Below are 15246 nucleotides of genomic sequence, written 5' to 3'. Positions count from 1 at the left end.
TTTTACATTATATCTGTACTGTGGTCGTATTTGCCTGGTTAAACTCTCCATCATTTATGCAATAAGACACTTCACTGTTTCAGTGTCACTTCAAAGTGCAACAGAAATGGACAAATTGGAGGATCATGTTCTCTGACATAGTGTCAGGCTCCTTCAACCTGCCTAAGTGCTTCCAGGCCTCCCTCTTGTTCAGTCAGCACAGCAGCTCTTCACAGAGGCTCTGCAGTCCAGTAGGCTACCGTCCCCAATCACAGCGGTTCCAGGAAGGCTGCCAGGGCTCTGTTGGGCTTGGCATTTCCCGTCCTTCCAGAAACTCCCAGTTCTTATTTGGTTTTATGTTAAATAAAAATTGCAGCACATGCATTTGAATTAAAACAAGAGGTCTAATCTTTGTAATATGCACCGCATCAATAGGAAAGCTCATTTGTGCAAAGCACATCTCCTCCTTTAATTTAAAGCACAGAGCTCTGCCTCTTTGGTTTCAAGGGAACTGAGAGCTGGGGCAGAACAGCTCACTCCTGGCATTAAGTAGGGCTGTTCTGGAGGGCAGCAGGAACAGTTTCAGGAGAGCTTAGCTTTCCTTCTAAGCCCATTGTGCTGGATGTCACATGATACACCACAGCAGTTCCGAACCTTCTGGCCTTGAATTTAAAGAAGGCCTTAAAAATCTCTTAGGGTAAATGTTTCCAATTGACTCTTAACTGCAACCTAGCTACCAAAAAATGAATTTGCATTATTAAAAGCCTCTCAAGACAGAGAAGACAGAGAGACCACTGCTCCTGACTTTAAGACTATTGCTCATTTTCAGGTTCCAAGGCTTCATGTATGTAGATTACTATTCTTCACAAAATTAATTGGGTAGGGTCTGTGCTAGGTACAAAATTCAATCTGGGCCATGACAGTCATTCATGCAGTTTAATTGGCTGTAGAGGCAAAAGGTGGGGGTGAAGCGTACAGTGTGGTGGGAGTAGAGGGGACAGCATCAGTGGGGTCATCCATAAACAATATGAACTTTACTCAAAAACATTGCTGAACCACAGCCATCTACACTGCTCCAAGCTCTTGTTTTAATGTTCTCTGCAGGCCCTGCTCACTGCCAGGAGGTGGGTAATAAGCAGCCTGATGTATCAGTAAACTTGTTCTTCAAGGTACATCCAGATTTGGAGACAGGTCTGATTCAGGTTCCATTGGGCTGAAAAACTTATGCATGTTGGGGACCCTCTTAAGACAAATATCACAAAATATCTTCTAACAACTTTATATACAATCAGAATACACTCCCAGAATTTTGGAAGGGGCCCTTGTAAATGAGGGAGACTCAAGTTTAAAGTTCATTAACTTTACAAGTGAATCCACTTCTGCTTGGAAGGTACACTGCGAGCTATCTTCCTTCCCAGTGTCAAAAGGGCATATATAGGGTGAGGGTAAAGATGGAAAAGGAGTTACCCAAGGGTAGGTGTAATTCACTAAGACAGAAAGTTCTGGCTCTTATTTGACCGGCATTTGACCCACCTGAGGTGCACCATCTTAGTGAAGCAACCTGGAGCCGAGGCCAAACTCTCTCTCCTAGTCTCTTAAGGTCAGGGCCTACATCACTGCCTTTGTTCTGCCCAAGAAAGTGTGGCAATGAGCGTCTGCTGACTGAATAGCTAGGTGACTTGAATGAGGACATGCATAAGTAGTTTATTCACATTCTAGATAGAAGGTCCTTATTGTTGACCTTCTCCAAAGAACTCTGTAAAATGTTTTGAGCTTGTAAAGAAAGGCTCCATCTAAATTTATTAGTGAAGCATGGACAACCAGCTTCAGCCAGGGGCCTACTAAAGTCATCCTTCTCAACGGATGATCCAGACTACTCCAGGTGTAGTTACAAACACTACACTAGAGTTCTAAAGCAAATATTCCTTAAAGGGACTGGCTGCTGCTTCTGGTTTCAGCAGGTGCTCTCACACACCTAGAAAAGCCTAGAGACAGTTGTTATTTGATTTGCTGCTTCACCAGCTCCTCTGGCTTATGCTACCTTAAGCTGACCTTTTAAATTTATTATTTCCTGGCAAATATATTTAAAATGTTAGGTCCTGAGTGAGGTATAGCATATCAGAATTCATACAGAAAACCAAAGCTGAGTCAAAAGCATTCTCTTTTGAAGAAACATAGTGCCCTACACGTGGTGAACTCAGCTGATGCTTCCTGCACTCTGATGGGGGTCAGTAGGTTAATTGCAGAACCTGAACCATGACTGGGAGGGGCACCATCAACATGTTCAGTTTCTTGTGAACTAGATGGGGGTTGGCTTTGCATGAGGGACATACTAGACATGCTGGGGTTGGCCTGGGTTAGGAAGGACATGGTTTTGATTTCATGTCTGTGCTTGTGACCTTCAGGGTAAATCTGAAGTACAGATGGTCCTTAAATAGTGTGGGGGTTTTGGGTATCAACACCTCCACCCTATGCAGTTAAAAATCTGCATATAATTTTTGACTCCTCCAAAATTTACCTACTAATAGCTTACTGTTGACCAGAGATCTTACTCATAACATAGTCGATTAATACATATTTTATGTTGTATGTTTACATACTGTATTTTTATAATAAAATAAGCTAAAGATAATGTTTTTTCAAATTTTGTAAATCTCCAAAATTTTTTCCAATATATTTACTGAAAAAAACCTGCATGTAAGTGGACCCATGCAGTTTAAACCTGTTTAAACCCTTATTCAAGGGTCAACTCTAGTGTCATACAGATGGGAAGGCTCTAAATTCAAAGTCAGGAAGCTTGGGTTCAAGTCTTAATTTCATCTCTGGTTGTGAGATTGTGAGCAAGATACCCAACCTCTCCACATCTCACTCTCTCCCTTTTTTCAATTTGCAGAAAGAAACCAATAATGCCTATTCTACCTTTTCCTGGTTATGAGTCTCAAAGCATTGCTCAAGAAAGGTCTCAGAAGGGTATAACGGGAATTTCGAGTTAAGCATCTATGATTCCATTACATAACCATACAATCCTTTCCATACATAATGCTGCAAATCTCCTCATTTTAAAGTTAAGAAGACAGCTTTTTAGTGGAAAATCCCATGTTCTTTCCATAATACACGAGAACATCATCAATACTATTAACTTGTAATAAAAAGAGTATTAAAAATGTAAAGTAACCCAATCTCTTCATAGTTCAGATTCATTTCAATGTGAAGTATACAAAACAAAAAAATCCAGTCAAATCTATAAAAGAAAAAAAAAAGCCCACTCAGGCCCAGGTGACTGTAGCCCTTGAGGTCAAGCTGTTGAAGTGCTAACCATGAGTGACTGGATGCCCGGCAGATGCCCAGATGCTCAGTGTGGAGGACAATGGGCGTCACCTCTGGACATCATAGTCCTGTATATGTAGGTGACCTGAAAATTTGGATGATGGCCTTTTTAATGATAGGAACTACCTTACTGGCACTCCCCTGAATTAGAGTGTCAACCCCATTAATATGATAGGCTTATTGTTTCCCTTCTAGAAGATGAATAGTAAATATTTCAGGTTTTGTGGACTATCTGGTTTCTGTCACAACGACTCAGCTCTGCCCATGCAGTATGAAGGCAGTCACAGACAATAAGTAAACAAAGGGATGCAGCTGTGTCCCAACTTTATTTACCAACTCGGTGTGGGCTAGATTTGTTTGAAAGGCCATAAGGAGCTGACTTACTGCTTTCAAAATATCAAAAAGAAATCACCAAATTCTGGGCCTCCTTGCGTCCCCTGCCGTGCACACCACATAACCAGCATCAGCGTCTAATGCAGCTCCAGTCCTATAGCTAAGCATCAAAGGCGCCAAGCCCTGGAGAAGCCATCTGGCCAGGTAGCCATTTGGGTAGACACTTCCTAGCCCAACATGACAGTCTAAAGCCTTACACCCTCCTCAAAGTATGCTCTATAAAATAAGGCATTGTTTAAAACACAATATCCAAACTTTCAAAATAAGCCACTATTCTCCAGAGTAAAACTACTGGTGTTTTGATGGGAAGATGGAAAGTGCTTTCCAACTCCTAGAAATGCTTTGCAAAAATGCAATCCAGTGCTGACTTCCTATTAATAAGTGATCTTTTGTTTTCTTATAATAAAAGTCAACTCATCAAAGTTCACACTGTTCTAAGTCAAAGATCCCCTCTTAGTGCAACTTGTCTGCCTTATGACTCTCTGTCTCCCTCTAGCATGTCTGGAAATGTAGGGAAGCAGTAGCAGAGGCCTATGGAAGGGCAGTTTTAATCTAGATCCCCATGGTCCGTAATTGATTAAATGACTCATTCGCAACCTGGGACCTACCACCTCTCAGCGTGTGGAACAAGCTAGAATGGAATTGAAGGTGAAACGAGGCTTTTAGTCCTAGTACTACTTCTAAAAATGAGGGTTTTGAGATACTTGGTTGGGTCTGAAGTGGGGTCTCACTGACCTGGGTACAGGCATGTATTTGTTCTTGGCCAGGTTACTTCACCTCTCTGAGATCCTGAACCCCAGTTGCTTCAACTAAAACAATGGGTTAATATCTACTTCATAGGATTTGACCTATAGTGAGCGGCAAATAGTAGATATTCAATAAAGGATGGTTTCTCTCACTTTTTCTATGTCCCTCAGTATTCCTCAAATTCTCTTCATTTGCTCTACCCTGAGAGCAGTTTTTTGTTTTACTTTCATGTCTGCCAGTGAGCTGCCTCTGAGTGTAAGTGTCCCCACACGTGGAAGGCATGTAAGGGGGAAGATCTCTGAACAAGGAAAGGATGAGGGTAGGAAAATGGATTGAACAGAAAGAAACCACAATTCCTAGAGTAGGTCAGGGTCAGCAAATTCATTTGTTTCATCTTCTTTCAGAAAAAAGAGCTTTCAGTATGGCTTAAGCAAGTAGAACACAGGCTTCCTGAGAGCAGACACCATGCCAGTTCTATCCACCAGGGCCTAGAACGGCTCTCTGCCCTTGGTGAGTGTGCAGTTAATACTTGTTCTCTCAACTAATACCTGAATATACTTAGGTGATTTGCTTTAGTATTAACCACGAGACATTCCTGGAGCTTTGTGTAGGGAAGGAACAGGGATTCTAAGGAGAAGGAGCTTTAATACTGGACAAGGATGGCACTATTTACATACTATTTACCTAAATATGCAAATTGGTGACGTGATCATGGAGATTCTTTCATAAGGAAATTGATCTGAAATAGGTCAGAGCAAAGTCCAATATCTATTCTAGGCCAGTTTCTGTTAGATATTATACCATGAAGCCATTCCACCAAGATTCCCTTTAATCATTTTCCTTCTGGAAAGAGAAATCCCACCATTGCTCAGAACCTATGGAGTATCAGCATCATGCTGGGCACACAGGGGTAGAGAAGTCACACTTCCCCAGTCAGCACCCCCCTCATGGTTTCCACATCACAGGACAGCTGCGAATAGCGCCCATACCTGAAAACATCATCATGTGCTGGAAGTTCCAGGGGATCTTCTGTTTTCGGCCCAGATTCAGGAGGAAGGAGAGGGGATATATGTTGCAGGCTCTGGCAATAAAAATTGCTAGCTGTAGATAAGCACAGGAAAACGTTGAGGAAAATATTGTTGCAATGAAGGTGTGAGTCCTTGAGCTTTAAATGTTATGGCCTTAAGCTTCTCTATACTATGATTCAGAAAATAGGGGTAAATATGTCAATACAAGACTGACAACTTGCTTCCAAAATTCATGTTTCAGTGTTCATTCTTTTCCAGAAATAATAGAGAATTTGGCCTCTCTTTGAATATATATTTGGTTTAAAATTGCTAACCCAATACCATTTCAATCACTGTAAAGTTTCTCATCACATTTTGGTTGCTGATGACTGACTCTAGGCTCAATTCTGCTGCCGAGTGTGAGGCAGAGACCGTTCAGAGGCTGTGGCAGTATCTTCTGAAGCAGCCACTTTAGAAGGATAAATGTACTTCTGTTCATGATTACCATCTTATTTCCTATCAGTTTATATTCCCTATATCTAGCAAGCTTCGCTTATTTTTTCTTTCAGTGGATTTAATTTTGAGAGGAATTGCCTGTCTAAATGTATCATAAAACTGCTGCTTTAAAGGCATTTTACTAAGATCCAAGCTTTAGAGGTTAAAATCTGTGAAAATATCACTGGTAGTCATCTCTCCTCTTTTGTTGTTTTAGACTCATTCCCTAATGGTCCGTCTATTCTAGTTTGCTCTCAGATGGGATGGAGGGAGATTCCTGCTAAGATCCAGGTTTTGGATGAAGTTAAGGAGTTCAGGCTGAATGCTTACTGAAGAAAGGACAGGAGGTGAATGCAGGTGCTCAGCTGGAATGGGGCAGACAGAGGTCGGCTCTCCAGGCAATTAATATCCTCTGCCTGTGATCTGAGGGGGTAACTGCCCATTTCCCAAGTGGCAAAAAGGACAACAGCTGCTGACTGTCCTTGGGGACATCCTTGGTAGCTCGGCATCCTTTCCAGCAGCCGTTCATTCCCATGGGACATGCCTCCGCCCAGGGCCTCGAGCTAGAAATGTCCTCTGCCTTGAAAGTGAGGTCTAGATCTTATCTGTTATTTTACTTCTAGGAAAAGGGCTAGTTTCTTGAAATAAACTTACATGTATTCAATGATTAAGATACTGAAAGCATATCGATGATGCTAATTTCATTTGATCTTTTACTCTGTGTACCCTGTTTTCAAAGTCCTTACTGTAAAAAAAGATTTTACTATCTTGCAATGAAAATATTTCTAAAGCTTAATAATTCTGGCTGTCTTTTGATATACTCTAATGCAGGTTAAATATATTTCTCTATGAAGAATGGATTGACATAATTTTAATGTGAATCATAATTTTAAACATATGTTGAATATTCAAAAAATGTCACTCTCCTTTAGTTTTCTCCCTTTACTTCCTTCAGTAATTCCCCAAATTCTTATCCTGAACCAGAAGCATTTATTAAAGGCCCCAATGTGTTAGAATGCTTTTCTTTCTAACCAGAAATTACATATTAACCTTGAATTTGAAACTTGCAGTAAACCTGAGGAAATTAACAATGGAATGGAATAATAGTAAAAGAGTTTGTTTCCTCCCCTCATTACCCCATGTTCTGTATTTCAAAGGATACAAAGGCTCCAAGTATAAAAAGAGCATTAAAGATATGATTCTGGAATGTGAAGAGTGCCAGGCCCATATAACAGAAGATGACATTCTCAGCCAAGAAGTTCATAAATTCAAACAACTGAAAATAAAACAGAAACCAAAAATCATTAATTATGTCTCAGGTTTGAGCCACCTTAATATCCTGTCAGGTGACTGGATGGTTCTCCTTTACCTAGGAAGGCCATCTCTTCAGCCTTGTGCTCAGCTTCTGGACAGGTACTGGGGTCACTCCCCATCCCGTCAGGGCCTCTGACTCAACCCAGTGACAGATACGGTAGCCATGTCAACATCCTATCGTCCTTTACAATGACAAGGCTGCCAGAGATGCCCCTGGGTAATATTAACCAGCATGATCCCCCATGGAACAATTCCCACTAGGATGACAGAATATTCCCTGTTACAGAAACTGGGGAACAACATGATTTGATTGAGGTGTCCTGCAGAAAATGATGCAATGATTATATAATCCCTCCTGCACACATCCTGTAACTGCACTTCAGTTCCCAGGCTCCAAAGAACTAATTCAAAAGAAGCTTTAGCTAAATTACCTTCCTCTGGCAGATGGAAGGGACAAACTTGGAAACCTTGGAAACTTGTCATAAGGATGAATGTCGATTGTATTTCAACATTAGAATGATCAGTATATATCAAAGCCCAGACAATGAAACTCATTAAAATTGACTGATGTAGGTATATCCATTAAATGTCTACAATTTCTAACTGGTAAGAAGAGAATGATTAATCCCCGGGATCAGTTTATGCAGGAAGAACACAATAGATACATCAAATTCAGTCAGAGGAATGGAGTAATAACAGGCTATGCTGAGGGACGCTCCCAAGAGCTATTCTTAGCCTATTAACCAAACAATTTAAGTTGAGCATGAAAAACATTCTCCAACTTCCAGATTGGAAGTAAAAGGGAAATGCACCCAGAGGCTACAAGAAGGGCAGATTTGGAAGAGACTTTGGTTTATGTTTCAGACTTTTCATTTGGAAGTTTCTGAAACTTCATTCTTAGGTCTACATAAATCATCATGTTAGGTAAACGTCTCTGGAGGCATTTCTCTCGCTTTTTTAAGGATTTATTATTTTTTCATGTAATAATGTATTTACAGCCCCACAAAAAATGCCCAATACCTGTTTACTGAGAGTTGCCAGAAAGAAAAGCAGACTCTTGTCAGAAACATTATTTAAAACCAGTAGTAGCAAAAAAGGATTAAAAAGACACAACTCCTTTGGCACAAGATGGTCTTTCTGCAGTGGCAGCGATCATCCTCTACCCTGAGGGCTAGTTTTACATGCTAGGCCAGTTCATCTGAACAAATACTGCCATCCAAATATCCACAAAACACTTGAAAACATGGGGAAAATACAGGTAATGGGGAATACTTTTCTACCTCGTTGTATCTTTGCTTTTTCAAAAAGTTAGGTTTGGCTACTGTCTTAATAACTTGCTTTGGCTGCCATAACAAAATACTATAAAATACTATAGGTTGCCTTAACAAAATACTACAGATGGCCGAAACAAAAGAAACCCTCATAGTTTTGGAGGCTGAGAAGTCCAAGATCAAGGTACTGGTAGATTAAGGTCTGGAGAAGACCCTCTTCCTGGTTTGCAAACAGCAGCTGACTTGCTGTATCCTCACAAGGCAGAGAGGGAGGTTTTCTCTCTCGTGTCTCCTCTTATAAAGGTGCCACTTTCATGACCTAATTAACTTCCCAAAGCCCCACATCCAAATACCATCACCCTGGGGGTTAGGACTTCAATACAGGAATTTTGGGGGTGGTGCACATTCAGTCCATAGCAGCTGTCCAGTTTTTAACATTAATAAACACATATCAAGGTTAAACTCATAGGACTTCTTCTCCTATCCCAATCCCAAGAGTATTTTCCTCTAGAGGGGGTCTTTGCTATCTAGGATCTATTCAGCTACTTCTTGGTGGCACACCCCAACCTCCCTCTGGGGTCCACCTCCTTCCCCACTCTCAGCCTGCAGGTTGACAACTCCATAGCACAGATAGGGAATGTATGATTTTAGGACTACACTACATAAATCAATGCATTTCTCTAGCCTATGTGTTTGATTCAGAATGGGTAGGACACACTCAGAATGAAAGAAACACAATGAGACCTTTACAGGGAATGCCGTGACAAAGACCCCCTTTTCACTGTATGAGAAATCAGTAGGATGCAGCCTAGGGAGCTGCTACTAGCTATCTTGTAATCACAGGGGAAATAGCTGTCTTGAGAGAGAAGCCATGTCCTGATGACACTATATAATCTTTTATATTCAGCCTCCTCCAAAGCAAAATCTACCCTGAGACTTTCTGAATTAAAGAGACCAAGAAGTCATTTTATGATTTCTGGTTGGGTTTCTGTCACCTAAGATGATACATACTCCTTAACAGTCCTGCACTTTAACAGAACACAACAAAACCCTTCTCTGTCACAATATAGATTATAAGAATATGTGATCAACTTTTTAACTTTTTTAGATAATAACAAAGTCCATTATGCCTGTCCACCACCACCAAATTTTAATCTATTCCTCACCTTAAAGAAAGAAGAAAAGTACATGGGAAAAGTCAAGCTTTTTTCTCTGGATGGTTGAGATGTGATGGGAATTTGTTCTATAAATTTTACAGGGGGACCCATGGGATTAAATATTTGTTCTAGAGATTTGTTTCCTTTGGATAACTCAGAGCTTTAACTTTACGTAGTCACTCAATTAATTGACTTCTAACACTGAACAAAATTACAAGTAACTGTTTGCATACACACTGCACAGTTAGGTCCATTTCTGGGGTTTATTCCTATTGTTACTGGTCCTAATCAAATACCATGTATGCTCTTTTTAATTATTGTAGATTCATAATACATTGTAATATTTCATAGATCTCAAGTGGTCCATTTTTCCTGGGAAATTTCCTGGTTATGTTTGCATGTTTCAAAAAATGTTTTTATTGATGTTTATCACTCAGAAAAGTGTATAAGTCATATGTTTACAATTTAAGATTCAAAAAGAATATTTACAGCACCCAGAATTACTCTTGTTCCCCTCCCCAGTTATACCTCCACACCCCAATGCGACTATTAGCACTTCTAGCATCACAAATTAGCTTTCCTTGTTGCTCAGTTATACATGAATGGAATCAGACAATATGCACCTTTGTATTTGTCATTTTACTCAACATTGTGAGATTCCTCATGTTGTTCTATGTAGAAGTAGTTCATTTTTTTTAGTATACGAGTATTTCACTATTTATTTATTCTACTTGATTCCGGTTGTTTCCAGTTGGGCTTTGATGAATTCTGCTGCTATAAACATACGCTTGCATTTCTGTAAAACTATTGGGATGTAGTGCCAAGCAGTTTTCCATTCTGGTGGTTCCAATTTGCACTCCTACCAGCATTTCTAATTGATCCACATTCTGCCCACTTGGTTTTGTTGCTTTTTTCTGAATTCACACTTTTGCCTCTTGACATTGTCTTTTGAACGTAGGAATCAGCTTGTCCATTTCCATGGAAATATTAGTTGGAATTTGACATTTTAGTTGAAACTGCATTAAATTTATAAGTAAATTTGGATAGAATGTACATCTTTGCAGTGTTGAAGCTTTGAATCCATGAACATCATATATTCTTATAAATATTTTGGTTTTCTTTGATTTCTCTCAGTAATTTTTGTATAAAGATTTGGCATATCTTTGGTTAGACTTTTTCCTAAATCTTTGATGTTTTTTGTTGTTATTGTAAATGGCACCCTTTTCAAAGTTCATTTTCTAATTCTTTGTTACTGAATACATATATATGTAAAATTGATTTTTAAAATTAATCTTATATTCGAGGACTTACTAAATTTATTTAATAATTCTTATAGCTTATGGTAGATTCTTTGGATTTTCACAATCACGTTGTTTTCAAATAAGGATAGTTTTGTGTTTTTCCTTTCCAGTTGTTATGCATTTTGCATCTTTTTGTCTTGTCTTGTTACCCTTGTTAGGATCTCTGTCACAATGCAGAATGGAAGTGGTGAAGAGGCATCTTATTCCCAATCTCAAAGGAAAAACTCAGTTTTTCTCTACTAAATTCAAAGAAAGTCTTTAACAGATTAAAGAAGTTGTTTTCTAATTAATCAAATATTATTCTTAAGATACTTTTTCTTTAATTCTGTTAATGTAGTTAATTACATTAATTGATTTCCAAATGCTAAAAAAGCCCTGTGTTCCTGCAGTAAACCCTACTTGGTCATGATGTACTATCCTTGTTTTTATATACTACTGGATTTAATTTGCTAATATTGTGCTTAGGATTTTTGTGTCTGTATCACAGAAGACTGGCTTATAAATCTTTCTTGTTCAGTCTTTACTAGGTTGTACTGCTAAAGGTGCTGAAGTTTCACGAAACAAGTTCCTACTATTTTATTTAAATGCTTAGAAGAATTCTGGGCTTAGATTTTCTTTGTAGGAAAAATTTAAGCTACAGATACAATTATTCTAAAAGATACAGGATTAGTCAGATATTCTATTTATTTCTGTATTAGTTTTGATTAATCAAGTTTGTTGTTTTATCTAAATTTTCGTGTTTACTGGCACAGAATTGTTCATAACATCAGTATCTTAGTGTCTTTCCCCCTAATATTGGTAATTTGTGTTTTTCTTCTGATAAATCTTGTTAGGAAATTATCAATTTGATGAGTGCTTCCAAGAACAACTTTGGCTATGTTGATTTTTCCATATTGTGTTTTCTCTCCCTATTTCATTAATTTCTCCATTATCTTCATTATTTCTTAGCTTGAACATATTTTAGTTGAATTTGTTTTTATTCAGTATCTTAGTCCTTCCAATACAGAGTGCTGTGTTGCTTGTCCATTCCTTTGACGACCTGCATTTTTGTATTTTATCAAGCTTTTCTAGCTGCTTTCTAAAGGAGAGTTATTCTGACATCAGCAATCCTTCATAGCTACTTCTTTTTGCATACTTCTTTTTCCAAGTGAAAAATCAATTTTTGTCAATTTCCCATCCAGGATTTTATGGTATTTTATTTTGTATTACACAGAATATGTATATCAATTTAGAGAGAAATGACAATTATATAATATCATTGGGGAAATGATAGATTGGTTAGAAAGACTGCAGAAAAAGTTAGCCAATTTGGGGAAAAAATAACCAAAACTAAAGATGGATTCCTAACTCACTCCTTATATCCAAACATATTCCGGGAGAATCAACAATTTAAATGGAAAAACAAAACACACTTATGAATGTATTCAAGAAACCACAAGTAATTTTGTATGTAATTTTTTGAATAGGAAATATTGTAAGAATAGTCTGTATTAGCAAAATTCTGGAAACAAATATCTATAAGAAATGGTTAAATTATGGTACATTCATATAAAAGAATATGTACAGAGTTCTATGTGTATTGGTATAGAAAGATATCCAGGATCCATGGTTAAATAATAAAAAGTTACAGAAAAAGATATCTTTGTGTAGATATGAATCCACCAAGTTTATTAACACATACATATACACATAACTTTTACTTCATTTTATGGACACTTGACATTTGCATTATTATTGCTGTTATGTTATTTTTACTATGAATTTGTGTTACTTTCACAGTTTTAAAACCTAGATTAAATTACAACAAAAATTTTAAAATACAACAACAATTTTTCCAAATGCTTCCTTTCTTCAGCTTTACTCAAGCAGCAGCTCTTCATCTTTTTATTTTCAGGAAGCTATCGAGCATTCTCACCTAATTCTAATATTTTTCTTATTTTCTTCAAAAATTGTTTCTGAATGAAGGAAAATACAAACAACAATAAAAGTGCTTAACTTTTGTGGAACATCTTTTCCAGTGATCTCTTTATTCATAGACCCGTAGATGAATAGACAATATGCATTGTGTGCATAAATCTGATCATATCTTTTATATAACTTAGAGCAAATAACTCAGTGGTATTTCATAAGCCTCTTCCCATGGCAATAAGTCTGAAGCTACTAGACAATTTTTAATGGCAACATAATATCCTTTTATATCTTCCAAATATATTTTTTTTCACTGTTCTCTTTATTAGACATTTGGTTATTTCCAGGTCTTTCCCCTTATAAGCAGCGCTGCATTGAGCACTTTTGTGGTAATTTCTCTCCCCTGTTGAGTGATTACTCCTTAAGTAAAATTCCTAGACTACTTTTGTCAAAGAGTATACATTAATTTTTCTTTTTCAACATACTACCAGTCTGCCCTTCAGAAAAAAATATATCAGTTTGCATTTCTAATAATGGTGCAGAGGGTGCCCTTTCCCCACACTTTTGCCAAAATTAGTTTTTACCAGTTTTTAAAAACCTTTGACAATCTGATAGACTCACTTTTAAAAACCTTTAGATGGCTGTTAACATTTCAAAAAAGGTTCCCTTCAAAGCAATGCAGCAGCGCTGATAGCACCGCCTTGTCTTTTATATCATGGAACAACATTCCGTTGAATGAACAGGCTTCATAATCATTTCCTTCTTAGGGCACTAAATGAAAACTTGTGGGTGATTTCAATTTTATTTCACACTCAAAACATCTTTTAAAGACATGTTACAAAAGGAGACTCTACAGCAAAGCCACATTGACAGAAACAACCAATCTGACCATCAGGACTTGTTTGCCTTAGTCTGGCCCTGAGCAGTCAATTACAGAGGGAATAGATTTACGGGTCAATTTAAAAAAAAAAAAGAAAAAACAGAAAAAAATCTGCTCCCCTCAACCAATAATAATAATAACAAAAATAAATATCAAACAAGTCAATTCAATATTCAATATGAATAACTCAAATCTACTTCCTTACTCAAGGTCAATGAAAAAATAACTTGACTCAACATTGTATTTATCTAGTACAGTAAACAACTATTTTTTTCTTCCCATTAATTCACAGTTTGTGAGCCTTTGGAGAGGTTAAAAGTAATTTTTGCTTTTTCACTTTGTTTTTGCTTTGGGGGTGGGGGCGGAAAGCCAGTTAATAGTGCAAACAAGACCAGGGAAATATTTAAACTGTGTAAGAGGACAACCTATGTTTAAAATCCCTGAAAATTCATGTAACCATTCATATGTTAATGAAAAACTTGATCCATCAGCAAACCATGTTCTCTGAAGACTCATCAAATACTATGTTTTTTAGTCTGAGTTATTTATTGCTCTAGTTACTAGAAAGTAAAACAAAGAAGTCATATCTATCTAATAAAATATGCTCATCACAAATTGTGATTGGCTTTTTCTCCTATTAGTAAAAGAATGAAACTTTGCCATATTACTATGGATCATGTAGAGAAATATAGCAATTCTAATATACTAATACTAATTGAAGTCAGATGAATTCAACATGGCTTTTATTTCACATAGTACAGTTTGACACTACCTACTGACTTTCATCTACTTGTACAAGTAATGCCTGAAATTCATTTTAATTGGATGTTAAAGAACCTACAAAGCAGAAATAAAAAGGAAAGGAAGAATTTTAAATGTTCCTTTATTTCCTCTATAATTTTGTCCCAAGATTAATTTTTTGTTTATAAAATTGTTCTTTATTCCTAACTGGGAGCTTTCTTTAGAGAATATCTCAGATTTCATTTTATACATGATTAAGTATAACTATTTTGGAAAAACTGGAGTATAAGTGAATAATTGTTATTCCTGTATTGGGGGATTTGCAAACAGACATTACAATATGTTCTACTGAAATTATAAAGGTTTACTCCTGGGACTCTAACATTTGCTTAGTCCCAAGTCCTGAGGAAATTTGTTCAAGCTGAACCCAATAATTCCTATGGGCTCTTGAGGTAGCCTAGGAGATAAATTTACTAAAGACCTGTGATCTTTACCACTAGGCCATAAATGATCTGAAGACTTTATTGCCAGTCAAGGTGGTGGTTCCCAGAGTACAGCTCTTCTACAGAACTGATGATGGATAGTTATATATGGGCACAAAGGCTACCTTTTGAGACCCTTCTAGATTTAGGACATTGTAGACATTGTAATAATATCAGTACTACCACCTCTAAAATAGAAATAATGCTGTTGGAACTCATTTTTTTTTAAGACTTAATTTTGCTA

General features: G+C 37.4%; 1 protein-coding gene across 1 annotated transcript in view; it reads right to left on the bottom strand.

Moving 5' to 3' along the window:
* SLC9A9 (solute carrier family 9 member A9) overlaps nucleotides 1-15246 on the bottom strand; it is a 544320-nt gene that overhangs the window by 196197 nt on the left and 332877 nt on the right. The window contains exons 10-11 of the mRNA XM_073232241.1: nucleotides 7111-7224; nucleotides 5436-5547 (exon numbers count right to left, since the gene is read on the bottom strand). Coding sequence (XP_073088342.1) covers nucleotides 5436-5547; nucleotides 7111-7224 — 226 coding nt within the window. The remainder of the gene's footprint in view (nucleotides 1-5435; nucleotides 5548-7110; nucleotides 7225-15246) is intronic.

The sequence above is a fragment of the Manis javanica genome, chromosome 3 (assembly GCF_040802235.1).
Source record: "Manis javanica isolate MJ-LG chromosome 3, MJ_LKY, whole genome shotgun sequence".
Classification (NCBI taxonomy): Eukaryota; Metazoa; Chordata; class Mammalia; order Pholidota; family Manidae; genus Manis; species Manis javanica.
This window is presented reverse-complemented; position numbering and strand designations above follow the sequence as displayed.